Below are 14882 nucleotides of genomic sequence, written 5' to 3'. Positions count from 1 at the left end.
GATCTAGGTGGAATCGAGATCTGCTAAACTTTTTTAGCGCACGGTTCCCTCCTATTTGGAGCGAGGCCTACTCTGCTTTACCCGTAAGACTATTTATATGTTATTTTCTTTGTTCTAGGTTAGATTTTATTTTTCAGAAGTTTGCCAACGCCATCGTTATCTTTAGCTAGGGCTGTATCCGAGGGTAGGCGGTGCTTCGGCTGTATCATGCTCTGAGGTGGTGGTTTTCTCCCTGTGTTCTTCCCCTTTCGCGCCCCCCCTTGCTTGATTCCGCACCTTCCATAGTTGTTGCTCGCTACCGCATGTTTCTCGCTTTCTCTTGCTTGTTGCCACACCCTCCATAGCCGCTACTTGTTGCCGCACCCTCCATGGCCGCTGCATGTTGTCACACCCTCTATAAACGCTACTTGCTGCCGCACCTTCCCACATCCTCTTGTTTGATGTCTAGTCGCCAAACCGCCACCCTTTGCTGCCGTGAAGCCTCTCTGACACCTATTGCTCCTTGTTTCAACTACCTCGACTGCAACCCTCCACCCTCGATCCTCGCCATTGGTAGTCTTTTGATTTGTTTTTCTATTTTCAAGTGTTTTTGTTTGTAATCCTCTTTGGATTTCAACAATAATATTTCCATTCTGTTGCGATTTTTGGTTAACTCTGCTATCAGAAATATGAAAGACCAGCATGCATATTGCTTTTTTTGCTCGATCGCAGCTCCCGATAGAAGCTCACTCTCGCTTCTCCTCTGTGCGACGGGACTCGTGCTCGACCGAACTCCCTCCTTTCTTAGCGCCGAAGCCCCGCTCACCTCTCGTCCGCATCAAAGTCGCCCGCCTCACTCAACTGACCCTCCCTCGCCCGCATTGGAGGTAGGAGGAACACAAAACTCCCCAGAGCTTCTGAAAAGCTTTGTAGTGCAGAACCTTAGCGATTGTAGCAACTAAGTAACGAATTCTTGTTTTGTTCCTGTACCGCTCATTTTATTTATGCAATACATGCATCTACGAGTTAGGAAAATTTGCATAAACATCCACTCAATCCATGTGCTTTTACATGTCTATTGCCTCAAACTTTCACATGAGTATGCATAGCACTCAAATATTTTATGTTGCAACAAGATAATGCATTTACCTATCTTTTACAATACACATAAGCTTCAGTATTTGTATGTCTACTTGCTGAATTGAAAGTTTCGAAATGACAGATGCTGTTTTAAGTCTTATAAACTTGTGGTCTTAGAAAAATAAAATGTTATTTTGTTTGTCTTGTATTTCTGCTGCCGGGAAGAGTTAAATGTTGTCGTATTCTAGTCATATTGTTGCTGCTGGGAAGCACTAAATAGCACTGTTTTGGCTCTTCGATTTCACTGTTTTGGAGTTTCTACAAGTGTTGTTTGGGTCCATTTAAAAAAAAGCTGGTTGAGGCAATTTAAGTGATGTTTGAGGGTTATTTTGGGACGGGTTCAGACTGGTTTCGCTGCAGTTTTCAGGAGCTTTAAATGTACCTTTTTTTAGGGAGACTTTGTCACTATTTTGGGCTAGTTTTTCTAGCTAATTTTGTAACATTTAAAATTAATGTTTTGGGCTTACATGAGAGCTATTTGGGAATTTTAAAATTGTTGTTTAGAGCAGTTTTGGGCATCATTTAAGCACTGATTTACATGTTGATTTGGAAACTTTAAAAGTTGCTATTTTGGACCGCTCAAAACATTGTCTTGGAGTAGATTTAAACACTCCTCTTGAGGGCCGATTTAATTACAATATTGAAAGAATTTAAAAGTTTTTTTAAGTTGATTCACTTGCTTTTCTCCCGCTTTGGCTTTACTAGTTTTGGAAGTGGTTCGACCTCCTTTAGTTTTATTTATTTTTAAATGTTAAGTCATAAAGATGGGGATTGATGATTTAATTAATTGGAAGATATAGAAAACCTTAAATCACCTTAAGCATAAGTTAAAGAGTAGGTTTCCTAGAGTTTTAGGAGCACACCATAGGTGAGAGCCCATCCACCTAATCCTCAGCATAGTCTTCCTAGATTTTAGGAGCACACCCTAGGTGAGAATCCATCCACCTAACTCAACATAGGCTTCCTAGATTTTAGGAGCACGCTCTAGGTGAGAGTTCATCCACCTAATTCTCAGCATAGACTTCCTAGATTTTAGAAGCACATCCTATGTGAGCGTTCATCCACCTAATTTTTGAATAAATAATGAAACTTGGCACTTGACCCCGATTCACAAACTGATCAAGACACTAGACACCAGGATGCATCGAGACGTAGTTCATGTTTCCTTAATTAAATCAATAGTGAAATTCCCAAAATGACTTAACCTACAATAAAACCCAGTGCACCGGGATTTAAGCTTGGATATTACACTCAAATCCTTCTGACAATTGGAGAAATTTCTTAACGCATATGGATCATCGGACTAGGATAAGTCTGGGTCTAGGTGGTGAGGGCGATGATGACATTGTTTATGTGTGCTTAAACGGGGGATACGAACTGAGATTATTAGAATAGTATCTCCTACCTCAAGGATCTTCAATAAGGGAGAGGGAATGACCCATGATACTATTTGCCGATTCTTGGTGGGATCGTTGCCCTTGACACTCTTAGGTTGTCAGTAGTTATAATGTCAGTAGTTCTAGCACGATTAGAGTAACTAGTCTGTGGAATATAAGACTTTACAAAAATATTTACGAAAATAAAATAAAATCCCTTTTGCATGTTAAAAAGAACTCTGCATAAAAAAGACTTAAACAACAACTTTTGCATGAAAATCAAATAATTTTTCTATGAAAATTTACAAAAGTTCATGGTTAGTCATTTGAATTGAGGTTAAAAACTACCTCCTGTAGATTATCGAGTTGACAACTCTTACTCAAGGTCGGGAAGCACACAGCTTAGCTCTGAGCCCTCACTTTTACCAATTTCTTATACCTAGTCCTGAGCTGTCATATGTGATTACAGGTTTCTTTTGCTCGTGATTTCTACTACTTTTTTTTATGACTTTCATGCGGGTTTTTTTGCCTTATTTATTTTTCTTGCAAGTATGTTTAAATATACTGCAAATCATACTATGCTCGCAACATTAATAACGTAACAGTAGCAGATGCACATGTACACTTTTACAGTTTATCTACAACATTTTACTTTACTGCATTTTTACCTTTCAAGTACATTTTATTTTCCTGCAATTTGCTTACTCTGCATGCAAATCCAAACTTGAAACAAAACAAAACCAAACATTGACACCAAAACTGTGAAGCGTAAACTGCTAATCTCAAACACTTAAACTCTGGAGCCGTCGCGACGATAGGAGCTTGGAGCCAACTTTGTGGGCAGCATGGCGAGGAATTCAGACCGAGCAACAAGAGGATCTTCTTCAACATTATCCCTTCCCAGCATAATAACATCCGACAGGACTTCGAGGTAGCTCGCCTAGTGCTACGTAAATCCACACTCCCTTTTTAGGCTTCTGTACAACCATGTTGTGCAGCGTAAGTCCTAACTCGCCTTAGGTTTCGAGGTTGTCGTGTGACACGACGTAAACCCTCTTATTTCTGTGGGCTATTTGCATAATCGGGTATTATGCAAATGTAAGTCTCAAATAATAAAATTGGCAGAATTGAACATTCAAATAACATCTTCTCTAAAAATGCAGCCACACAGTAGGATAGTCTGGGATGTCACTGAGGTTTCTCCTCAGGATCTATGACATCCCCTACCTGTTCCTTCCTTTGGACTCCTAAAATAATTGTTCATATTGGAGCCACTCTCATTTGCCTTTCCACGTCCTACCGTGAAACCCTGAACCTTGAATTCTTGAAGACTATAACCACTGATCATTATCGAGAGTTTTCTCAACTGACTTCCCATTCTCAAGTGACTCCCGTCACTTGAGATGTAATTAACTATAGGAGCTTGCCTCTATAGGGAACTTGGAACCCAGATAAAATAAACTCTATTTAATCTTTGTATTAGATAGGGGAACTTGTCGATCAAACATAAAAAGATTCGCAGACCAAACAGATGTCACAAATCTCTTAGTTTGCAGGATTGAGTTTATCGCCGAGGTTTTTGAGGGTGTAGTATTCGCGGTATCGGGCACGATTATGCAAACTATTGGACGAATGAGATCCATTTGGTCTCATTTTTCAAAAATTAAAACATACTACTTTCAAAATCCAAACTATATATCTATTATATTAAATTAAATTTCAAAAATTATTTTTATATTCATATTTTTCAAATAAATCTATTGAAAAGTTGACCGACAGCGGTGTTTTGCAATAATTAGAAATTGGGTTTTACAATCAATGTATGGCTTATTCTGATCTCGTGAGTTATCTGGCCCTTCCGTTTGGGTATTTCATGTCTTTAAGAAACAGTTTTGTTTTCTTGAAATTAGGTGGCTGAGTTCAACGTCCAAGCTGCTCAACAAGGCATTGTGTACATTGATGAAATTGATAAAATAACAAAGAAGGTTCTATAAATTATCAAGCTGTTGAGTTATATATATTTATTTTTAATTATAAAAAATCTCATTTTTCTTCTTCATGCTGCAGGGTGAGAGCTTTAACATTAGTCGAGATGTATCTGGCGAAGGTGTCCAGCAGGCCTTATTGAAAATGTTAGAAGGAACTGTAAGTGGAAAAGTAATGGCTGAGCTTTCCTTTTTTTTCAGTATTTTTTTTTAATTTGATTTGACGTTTTAACATTTATATCACCTTAAGCTCTTTCCTGTTTACATTTGATAAAATTTTCGCGTTCATTTGCCAACCTTGCTTAATCTTTTGAGCAAATCTTTTTTTTTTCTCATATGCAATCATTGAAAATGCTTGTTGGTATTGACCCCATTTTTTTGGTCAACCTCTCTTTTGACTTACAGATTTAGGGACATCTAGACCTAGGGCCCATTATTACTAGTGTCACTAGGTGGTTGCTTAGCTTAGCTCAATTGGGACTTGTGCTTCACTTAAGCTAAAATTAAAATTATTATTTAATTCAAATACAAATCTAATATTCACTTGAACTAAAATTAAAATTAGCCTTAATTAAAATGGAAATTTAATATAATGAATCCAAATCACAATCTAAAATTGAATAACAATTTTTCCTAAATAGATCCTAAATCTATTATAGTCTGCACAAATTATTTTAGTGCTCGAAATTTTATTTCATAAGCTACATCATGTTCATTATTATGTATTAAAAAGAATGCAACAAGTGTGACGACGGTTGAATACCATGTTTTACATGAAATTTTGCGCTTTGAGTTATCATGCTTAAAATTGGTCATACATAAAAATATTCATTAGAGCGTTGTTTCACAAAACGAATTGCATGAGTACATCCGGATCGTCAAAACCTTTCAAATGAGTCCACTTGTGTTCAAATTTGATTTCGTTTAGGGGTACATCGAAACTATGATAATTTTGGATGAGGATGATGATGATGATGATGATGATGATGATTTGTATCACTCTACCAACATGTCCATTTAAATCTCCGCCAATTAAAATTTTTCTTTAGAATGTATCATTTGTATTAATTCTTTTAGGTCATTCGAATTTTTTTTTTATAACATCTAAACCTATTTGAGGAGCATAAGTACTTGTAATATTAAGAAACTTAATATCAACGACAATTCTATGATTATAATTATATCTCTAATTCTATTAATTTTTACAATATTATCTTTCAAACATTTATCTATAGTTATGTTTACATCATTTTTAGTACGACTCCTACCAAAATACTAAAAATTAAAACTTAAGCTATGAATCTTCTTAACATTTTCTTCAACCCATTTAGTTTCTTGAATGCATAAGTTATTTTTCTTTTTGAGAAACATAATATCTACTAATTGCACTCATTTACGAGTGAGTATATTAATATTTCAAGATCATATTCTATTATTAGTTTTATAGTCTAACTTCTTTGCCCACATTCGTTCATAATGCGAGAACATTTGCTTATTTTACATTTCTAAGATGAAGAAAGCCGAAAACATGAATTAAAATAAAAAAAATAAATGCATATATGACATTACTTAGTATAACGAGTTAAAAGATTAGTTAGTAACTTTATGTTTTCTTAAATTGCTGCATTTATTACTTATAATCATGTTATCTTTATTATTCATGTATTAGAACTTGTTTATTCATTATTACTGTGCACTAAGTCAATTGTGATTATAAATGAATTACTCGTGTTAATCTCATATCAACATACATGTTATATCTTTCTCGTAAGTTTGAATCTTATTTTCACAATGTTTATCTCATTGAGTGCGACTCACCAGCTATTTCAGTGATGGTTTTCAAAATGGGAAATGAATATATGGATCATGTAGTCAGGTATAGTTTTTGGCTTTACAATCTTAGGTGCTTCTGAAACTGTAATATTTAATACAGATGTACTTTTTGGGTGCGTATGATTCTATGTATTGAAGTTCTTTAGAAGCTCTGTTTTTTATCTATTGATTGCTTTGTACACGATTATGCTATTTAATTTGTTAATAAATGTTTGAAGAATTGAAATGTAAGAGTTTAATTGGTAAAAATTTTAATAAGACGAGTTCTTCACTCACTCAGTGAGTACAAGCCAGGATGCGTGTTAGTGAAAGTTGAGTCCGGTTAAATTGTCTTCCTCGTTATACCTCTGGTTGATCTTTGGGGGTCGGCATGGGTGTGACAGCGAGTGCACTTCTAGACACAAAAATCCTAGCAATGACAAATTGAAATTTTTGCCTCGAAATGAGTTCCACCCATATAAACTGTCAGAAATAGAACAATATCTGGGGTTTCCTTCCTTAAGGCCTAAATTCCCCTCTTCTCTTACTTTTTCCTTGTTTCTTTCTCTAATTCCCTCCTAAATACCTACATCCAAAATCTGCTCTCTGCCAATAGATTCGGCTCAAGCTTCAGATTTACTGGAAAAAGGAGAAAACAAATGAATTTTTTACTTTTTATATAACAATATAAAAGTACTCAAATATATTTACATACAGGCAATTGTCCCACCTGGAGAAAAAAATAGTAATAAAAACGTTTTGCATAAAAGAAAATAAGTAAATAACTAGTTTTAAGCTTTTTTTTTCATTATGCAAAGTTAATAATAAAACTAAGCCTAACGACTAAATGACATTGCTTATGATAAGTACATTTAACTGTTTTTTTTTAAAGCAGAAGTTTCCAACATCCTTAAACTTCAATTTATCTGTATATAAAAACTTGATAAGTTTATATTGAGAATTTCATTATGTTATTCTATTTCAAATTTTGCATTAACAACTTCATAATTACAGCCTTCCATTTGCTGATCTTTTCATTTACTTAATATTGTTTTTGTTTGATTAATGGATCTACTACTTATTGATACCGGAGTTAACCCATAACGACAACGAAATGAATATATTATTACTGAAATTCAAAAGTGATTGCAAACGAAGATGCTTGGAAATCGGAAAACACCAACAAGAACATAAAAATTTCTCTTGGTCAAGGATCGAAGGTGCTAGGCTACGTATCGGGGTAGTGGACACGGAGAGCGGTAGATGGTCGAGAGTTTTAATGCCTGTGAGAAGAAGATAGCTTGGCAGCTGGATAGCATTAGGAGCCGGGTTGGTCTGGTTGGCAAAAAGAGTGCAATGTAGGGAGGGTGGCAACAACCTGGAAGGAGCAAGGAGAGGTGACAACAACAAGGAGGGGCTGTAGGGAGGGCAACATCAAGCAGATGAGGGGAAAAGAGAAGGAAATATGCGGAGGTAATCATCACTTTGGAGCATGATACAACTGGAGCACCACCTGTCATCAGATACACCCATAGCAAGGGGAAAAGAGACTGAAGGTAGAAAAAATAAAGCAAAAATGACCTAAACACAACAAATAACATATATATAGCCTTAGGGTAAAGAGGAGTGGGCTCTGCTCCAAATAGTAGGGAATTGCGCACAAGGAAGGATCGCTCGATCCCTCTCCCACCACTATAGAGCCGGTTGTGTGCGACATTTGTCGCGCCTGCGGCTGATATGACGCTCCCACGTCACCTTTCTTATGACAAATTGTTTGATGAGAGTCCATGATGGACTGCCAATGTTCAAAAGTCTTGATTAGTATGAGAGATACTTAACCTGTATTTTCTTCGCTTCTTGGTCTTGAACCATGCTTCTTAAATTTTTTTATTTGACTTTCTAACACAGGAGCAACAAGGAGACACTGCATCCATTGCTACAGAAAACTTCCGCGAGTGATCGCAGCTTGGACCGGTTGACCATTCCTTTACGTGGATTTCCCTTCTATTTGGACTGGGGCCCACTCCTATTTACCCTAAGACTATTTATATCTTATTTCTTGTGTTTTAGGTTAGAATTCTGTCAGGACAACTGTCGTCGTCCGTTTTTCCCTTCGAGGGCTATATCTAAGGGTCGAGTGGTGCTCTGACATATCTCACTCCCGAGTTAATGATTTATCCTTCCCTCATTGCTTCCCGCCGCTCCATGTTGCCCTTCTCTACTGCAGTCGCCTCCAGGATAGCAGCTTTTGTTGTTTTTCACTGCAGTCTTTCCATTCCAGCCCTTCTTGCTCGCTGCCTTTGTCTCAGACAGCCACCTCTTGCTGCCCTGTAGTCCCCTACTTTGCCCCTTTGTTGTTGTCATCTGGAAAATTGTAAACCCACTGTTTTCCTGCTGTCCCCAGGCTGTTCCAGCCTTTCCTACCTCACCTTGCTGCTCCGCTTGCTTCCTCATCTGCTGCCCTTCCGTCCCAGGATACTGCTTCGCAGCCAATGCGATTCCAACCCCTCATTTGGCTGTCCCAACCAGCTAGCCGACCTTCACCACCTATGGGTCAAGTCCTAGTGTGAGTTCGTGTTGTGCTCGTTGTAATTTCCCTTTCAAGTGTGTGATTGTAACTGTCTATTTACTTTTTAGTTATAATATTTATTTTTTCTATCGTGGTTTAGGTTAATTCCGGTATAAGTTTGTTAGTGCAAAAATTGAAGCTTTAGATTTTCCTTTTCCATGAATATATTTTTTATTTTCTTTATATTAACAAAACTATTTTGGTCGCATGGAAATTAACAACTAAATTTATTTGTTAGGTTCTTTTTCATTTTTTTATTAAATACCTTAAATGGATCGGATTGATATTAACAATTTTCCAACTAATCTTGGGCTTTGACCTCTGATTTGGAGTTGCAATGTTAATGAAAATGATTGAATTTGATGAGGATATGTGCCGAAGGGACCCCATCAGCCAATAACTTATTATTTTTCTCAATCAATGGTAGATAATGTTACACAAAAGTTTAATTCAAAATAATTTGAAGAATACCTAACATAATTATTATACCAAGCATGTTGAATTTTTTGTAATTATTATTTAATTTATCGATTATAAACAAAAGATTTTGTTTTGAATAATGTACTATCTTTTTATTTTATTATTATTATTTTAATTTTATAAATTTTCTCGCCCTCAAAACAGAGGCTGGTTTCGGCCCTGCCTCCATGTTTTGTTTGAGGTCTCATCAACTTCAAAAAATTATATCAGACAATGAAATGGAAGCTTCTTCATGTTTTTTTTAATGTATTTTAAAATGTTTCTCTTAGCCATATTCTCTCATAAAATGGTTTATCTTCGTGGGCAATTTTTTTTTGTCTTTGAAGGTCATATTTTCGTATTCGTAATTTTTGAATCTTTGTTTTAAAAAAAAAAAAAAAAGGGTCAAAATGGTCCTTAAACTTTTTATGTGGGATCATTTTATTCCTAGACTATATAATGTGTCCAATTTAGTCTCTTATCCCTACAAATATGATCAAAATTAATCTAAACAGATAGACTATTTTGAATCATATGTGAGGAGTTCAATGAACTAAATTGAACACATTGAATAGTTAAACTAAAACGGCCTTTCACAAATCATCTATGGATCATTTTAACCTTTTTATCTTTTATTTTTTGTTGAAATTATTTCAAATAATCTCCAAAATTTATTGTGCAGACTGTCAATGTTTCTGAGAAATCTTCTTCGATGCATCTTCGTCAAGAGACTGTTGCGGTACCTTCATTTTTTACACTATTTTGTGATCCGAGTTTGCTTAGGGCTTCATATCTCATCTAATAAGCTTTCTTAAAGATACGCTTTATAATGCAGTGTTTTGCGTGTTTTTATTTGTTACAATGTTGTTAATTTTGTCAAATTTACCTTGGTTTTAGTTAATGGTCATCAAATTTTTTTGTGCTGCTTTACTCCGTTTATAGTGGTCGCTCCTTTTACTTAATAAAAATGTAGGAAGGAATTTAGTCAAGCGGCTTTATTGGATTTGGGATTATTCTGCTTTTTATTTATCTTGAATATTGGTGATTATGTATTAAGTGCAATGAAAGCCCAGTTGGAATTCAGACCATCCTCTATATTGCCATTTTTGTTATGTCCTTTTACTTTTCTTACTAGGGGTCAAAGTTGAAACTCACTAGAGTAGTAGAGTTTGACTTATTAATCTGATTTTTATTTTGAGTTGTACTCACAGGATGAGTGTGAGTGGGAGTGAGCTCGTTCAGTAAATGTGCTCCAGTTATTGCTTAGCGTAGCTTTATTGGGTGACTAAGCTGATTAATTTGATAGACTGTCATACAGCTTTATGGGTTAGATAGTTTTGTTGTTGTTGAGGGTAATTAGGAATCTATGAATAATCTTTTGTTCTAGGTATTATCTTGAAATATAAGCCTAAATTTAGATACCATTTCTTTTTTCTTGATCCTTTAATCATTTGCATCCTTATGCCAACCACTGGCCCCTTTCTATCCTACTAAATTTCTCAAGTCTCTGTGGTTCTCTGGACTTCCTTTCCCCACTGGCATCACCATTCACCTTAACATTATCCCTTCCTCTATTTTGTCACTTGCAGGCCTGTCTTACTATTCTTGTGTTTGCTGGCACTTATAAAGTACAGTTCAAGATTCTGAGTTTGAAAACAGGCCATGCAGAGTTTCTACCTATAAATTTGCTGGATTTAAGTCAGGCCCCGTCTGAATCTAATTATATTTGAATTGCCTTTAGTTGAATTGAAATTCAGATTATATCAAGCTCGGCGCACAGACTTTCACTGCTTGATTGAGTCGTGACATCGACAGAGAGCGAGGAGTCAAAGTCACTATCAAACAGAAAAGGAGGAAAAAGATGTAGGCTAAATTCATGAAGAGGAAGCCGAGCTTTTCCTGTATAGAAGAAGGCAGTGTTGACTATAGTAAAGGAAACTCGTGCGGGAGGGAGTCTAACCAATGCTGAGGATCGAAATCGCGTGTGGGGAAGGGAGAGGCTTCTTCTCGAGTGATTAGAGCGATCGATAAGGCTCGGTTGATCAAAAGGATTATAAGGTGAGTATAATAATTTTAATTAAAACATTTAATAGGAATTTTAATACTTATACATCCATACATATATATATTAAAAAGGATGAACGACAAGATGTGTCTGTCCACCCCAAATGTGCTAATCGATCCAGAGAGATTCGAATTAGGGACTGAGGGGACTTACGTCGAAGCTGTCAACCAACAGGTCACCAGTTGCGCACTAATACTTACACACACACACACACACACACATATATATATATATATATAGAATTAGACTCTCCAAAGCCACACAATCATAATAAAAGTATTATTGTCATAGCAGCCAAGAGAGTAAAAAAAATCTAATCAAAACAAACGCAACAAAATGAATATCCATGTTTATTAACTTCTCAAAAGCAGTTGCGAGGGGCCGTCGTAAGAAAGGAGGAAACGGCTCATCGGTTGATCCACGTCGAAAAAAGCATGCACTAAAATGCTCCTATGCCACAAGCGTGCTTGCCGTCGTAAACTCGTATTTCCACGCTGGTGGAAGTTTCTTCGTCTTCTTATAGTAACAAGCCAGCTGATGGATCCTGCTCTCCACAAGAATAAGCCGGAACTTTGAGTCTTTATCCTTCCGGTTTCTTTCCAAGTGCTTCCTTATGGCAACGGCCTTCTTAATCAGATGATACAGATCTTCGGGAATCTCCGGTGCAAGCCCGTGCGCTTTGAGGATCTTGAGAATCTTGCTTCCAGTCACACTCTTTACCTGAGCAATACCGTGAGAGTCGCAAAGAATTACACCGATTTGTGATGGCGTCGGTCCCTTTTTCGCTAACTTGCAAATGTTCTCCTCTACATCCTCGGAGGAGTTCTCTTATAAGGCAAAGTCGAAGAGGAAATACCCTTGCCGCGGCTATGCATATGACTCATTGTTGCACCGGTGACGGAGGTTGAGGGCGACGAAGCCTGCGATTACGGGAACTTAACTGAATATCTGTGATGCAACCAGCGACACAATATATATATATATATATATAATATATATTAATTACAAAGAAAAGATGAATTAAAATAATAGAATACTGAAAATGTTAATAACTTATTTAAAATATTAAATAAATTTTATACCGTATTTATTGTTATTCTAAATCGGTTGTATGGATTGTTATTCATGCGTGATTAATGAAATTTATTTTTCTATTATTAAACCTTATTGGTCATCTGGGTATGTTGCTTATAGTCACATATTATGAAATAAATGATGCATTATATATGACATGTTGACTGATATGAAATTTTGAATTATAATATATATAAATATATATATATATATATATATATATATATTATGATTATTTATGTATGCTTGATTATGATGAAGTCATTTATTAGTGTTCTTGGTGAGGGAACACGAAGGTACCCGTGCATGTATATGAAAAGTGATATGGATATTGACTTGTCTTAATTGACACAGTTTTTAGATGATGCTCTTCTAACGGTTGTACAAATATAGTATGATATTGATATACTATTGACATAGTAAATATCTTTGAATATCATCAAAAGTTTTTATTGATTTATTAAAAACTTAACTGACATGCATATAACTTTCTTTTCTCTTTTATTCCTGTAATTTATGAGTATAAGTATTCACCAGTTTGTTTAGCTATTTTTTATTTTAATCTAACTTTTGTTAGGCTAATTAAGCAATTAACGATGAGTGTTAGAAGAGATAACATTTATAGAAGATGTGGACAATCAATAATGAGAAAATTTTAAATATACAACTTTAATTCATTTAATTTGTAACACTTTCATTTTGTTAATAGCTAGTTATAATATTTAAACATCGAAATTTTATTTCCCATCGTCTGACGGTCCATTCCCGTCTTGATTAACTCTAAAACTCGGGTCGGGTCGTGCATATTGTTTTCTTTTCTCTTATATTATTGTAGTTTATGGGTATGAGTTTTCACCTGTTTGATTAGCTCATTGTTATTTTAAATTAAATTTTGTAGGTTAATTAAGCGATTAACAATTAGCGTTAGAAATGATTAGATTATAAGTGTTTATGTTCCTCAAGTAGGTTTAGATACAGTGTCTAAAGATAAATTTTGGAATGACTTAGAACACTTAATGCAAATGATACCTATTGAAGAAGGAATTTTTATTGGAGGAGATTTAAATGGACATGTCGGTAGAGTGGTAGAAGATTTCAGAAATATTCATGGTGGCTACGGTTTTGGAGTAACTAATGAAGAAGGTAGAGCTATTTTAGATTTTGCTTTAGCGTATGATTTTGTTATTACTAATACTTTATTCAAGAAAATAGATGAACATTTTATTACTTATAAGAGTGGATCTAATAAAACACAAATTGATTATTTTCTTATGAGAAGAAGAGATCGTCGCGATTGGATTGTAAGGTCATTCCAAGTGAGAATTCAAGTACTCAACATCGATTATTAGTTCTGAATTTTAAGATGAAGAGTTATAAAATAAAGAATAATATGAGTCATTGCCATAAAATTATATGAGAACACCTAAGAGACACAAATAAAATTATTTCTATGAGTAAACTTCAAAATTTTAAGATTTGGGAAGTTGATGAAGAAGTAAACTTATGTGGGATAAAGTAACAAACACTATTAAACATATAACAAAAGATGTACTTAGAGAATCAAAAAGAAAATTTTTTATAAATACAAATAGTTGGTGGTGGAATAAAAATGTGCAAGAAAAGATAAAATATAAGAAGTTATGTTATAAAATTAGTTTAAATGTACAAGCTTAGAGAATTGAGGAAAATATAGAAAAATATAAAACGACCCGCAGGGAGTCTAAAAGAACAATCTGTGACACTAAAAATTCTGCTTTTAGATACTAAGGAGGGCAAAAAATATATGTATAAACTAGCCAAACAAAGAGAAAAGAAAAGTAAATATTTAACTCAAGTAAAGTGTATTAAATATGAAAATAAAAAAGTACTTTTCTTATAAAAAAATATTCAACATAGGTAGGTGAGTTACTTTGATAAACTTTTTAATGAAGTTTCTGAAAATACGAACGTCCTTAGTGATCTTAATATCACGAATAATAATAAAAAAATTCATTTTTACCGTTGCATTAGCAAAAAAAGAAGTTTAGGAGGCTTTAAAGAAAACCAAGGGTGGAAAGTCTGTAGGACCTGATGATATCCCAATTGAAGTGTGGAAATATTTGAGAGATTTGGGAGTCTCTTGGCTTACTAAACTCTTTAATATTATTTTAAAAACTAAAAAGATGTCTGAGGAGTCGAGGAAGAGTATTTTGGTCCCCATTTTTAAGAATAAAGGGGATGCAAAAGAGTCTGCAAATTATAGAGGAATTAAGTTGATGTGTCATACTTTAAAATTATGGGAAAGTGTAATTGAACATAGGTTAAGACGCATCACAAAAATTTCTCATAATCGATTTGGATTTATGCCAGGAAGGTCTACTATGGAAGTTATACATTTATTGAGAGGTTTGTTGGAGAAGTTCAGAGATAATAAGGAGAATCTA

General features: G+C 35.0%; 1 protein-coding gene and 1 pseudogene across 4 annotated transcripts in view; one reads left to right on the top strand and one right to left on the bottom strand.

The window, feature by feature from the left end:
* LOC110030630 (CLP protease regulatory subunit CLPX3, mitochondrial-like) overlaps positions 1-14882 on the top strand; it is a 76240-nt gene that overhangs the window by 34151 nt on the left and 27207 nt on the right. For 2 of the 4 annotated variants that reach the window (XM_020733436.1, XM_020733435.1), the window contains exons 6-8: positions 4406-4480; positions 4563-4652; positions 10003-10059. In XM_020733436.1, the coding sequence (XP_020589095.1) occupies positions 4406-4480; positions 4563-4652; positions 10003-10059 (222 nt within the window). The remainder of the gene's footprint in view (positions 1-4405; positions 4481-4562; positions 4653-10002; positions 10060-14882) is intronic. The other 2 variants (XM_020733437.1, XM_020733438.1) reach the window with 2 other exon arrangements.
* On the bottom strand, positions 11836-12269 carry LOC110030631 (annotated as a pseudogene).

The sequence above is a fragment of the Phalaenopsis equestris genome, unplaced genomic scaffold (genome assembly GCF_001263595.1).
Source record: "Phalaenopsis equestris unplaced genomic scaffold, ASM126359v1 Scaffold000745, whole genome shotgun sequence".
NCBI classification, from domain to species: domain Eukaryota; kingdom Viridiplantae; phylum Streptophyta; class Magnoliopsida; order Asparagales; family Orchidaceae; genus Phalaenopsis; species Phalaenopsis equestris.
Note: the sequence above shows the minus strand (reverse complement) of the source record. Positions and strands in the feature narration are given on the sequence as shown.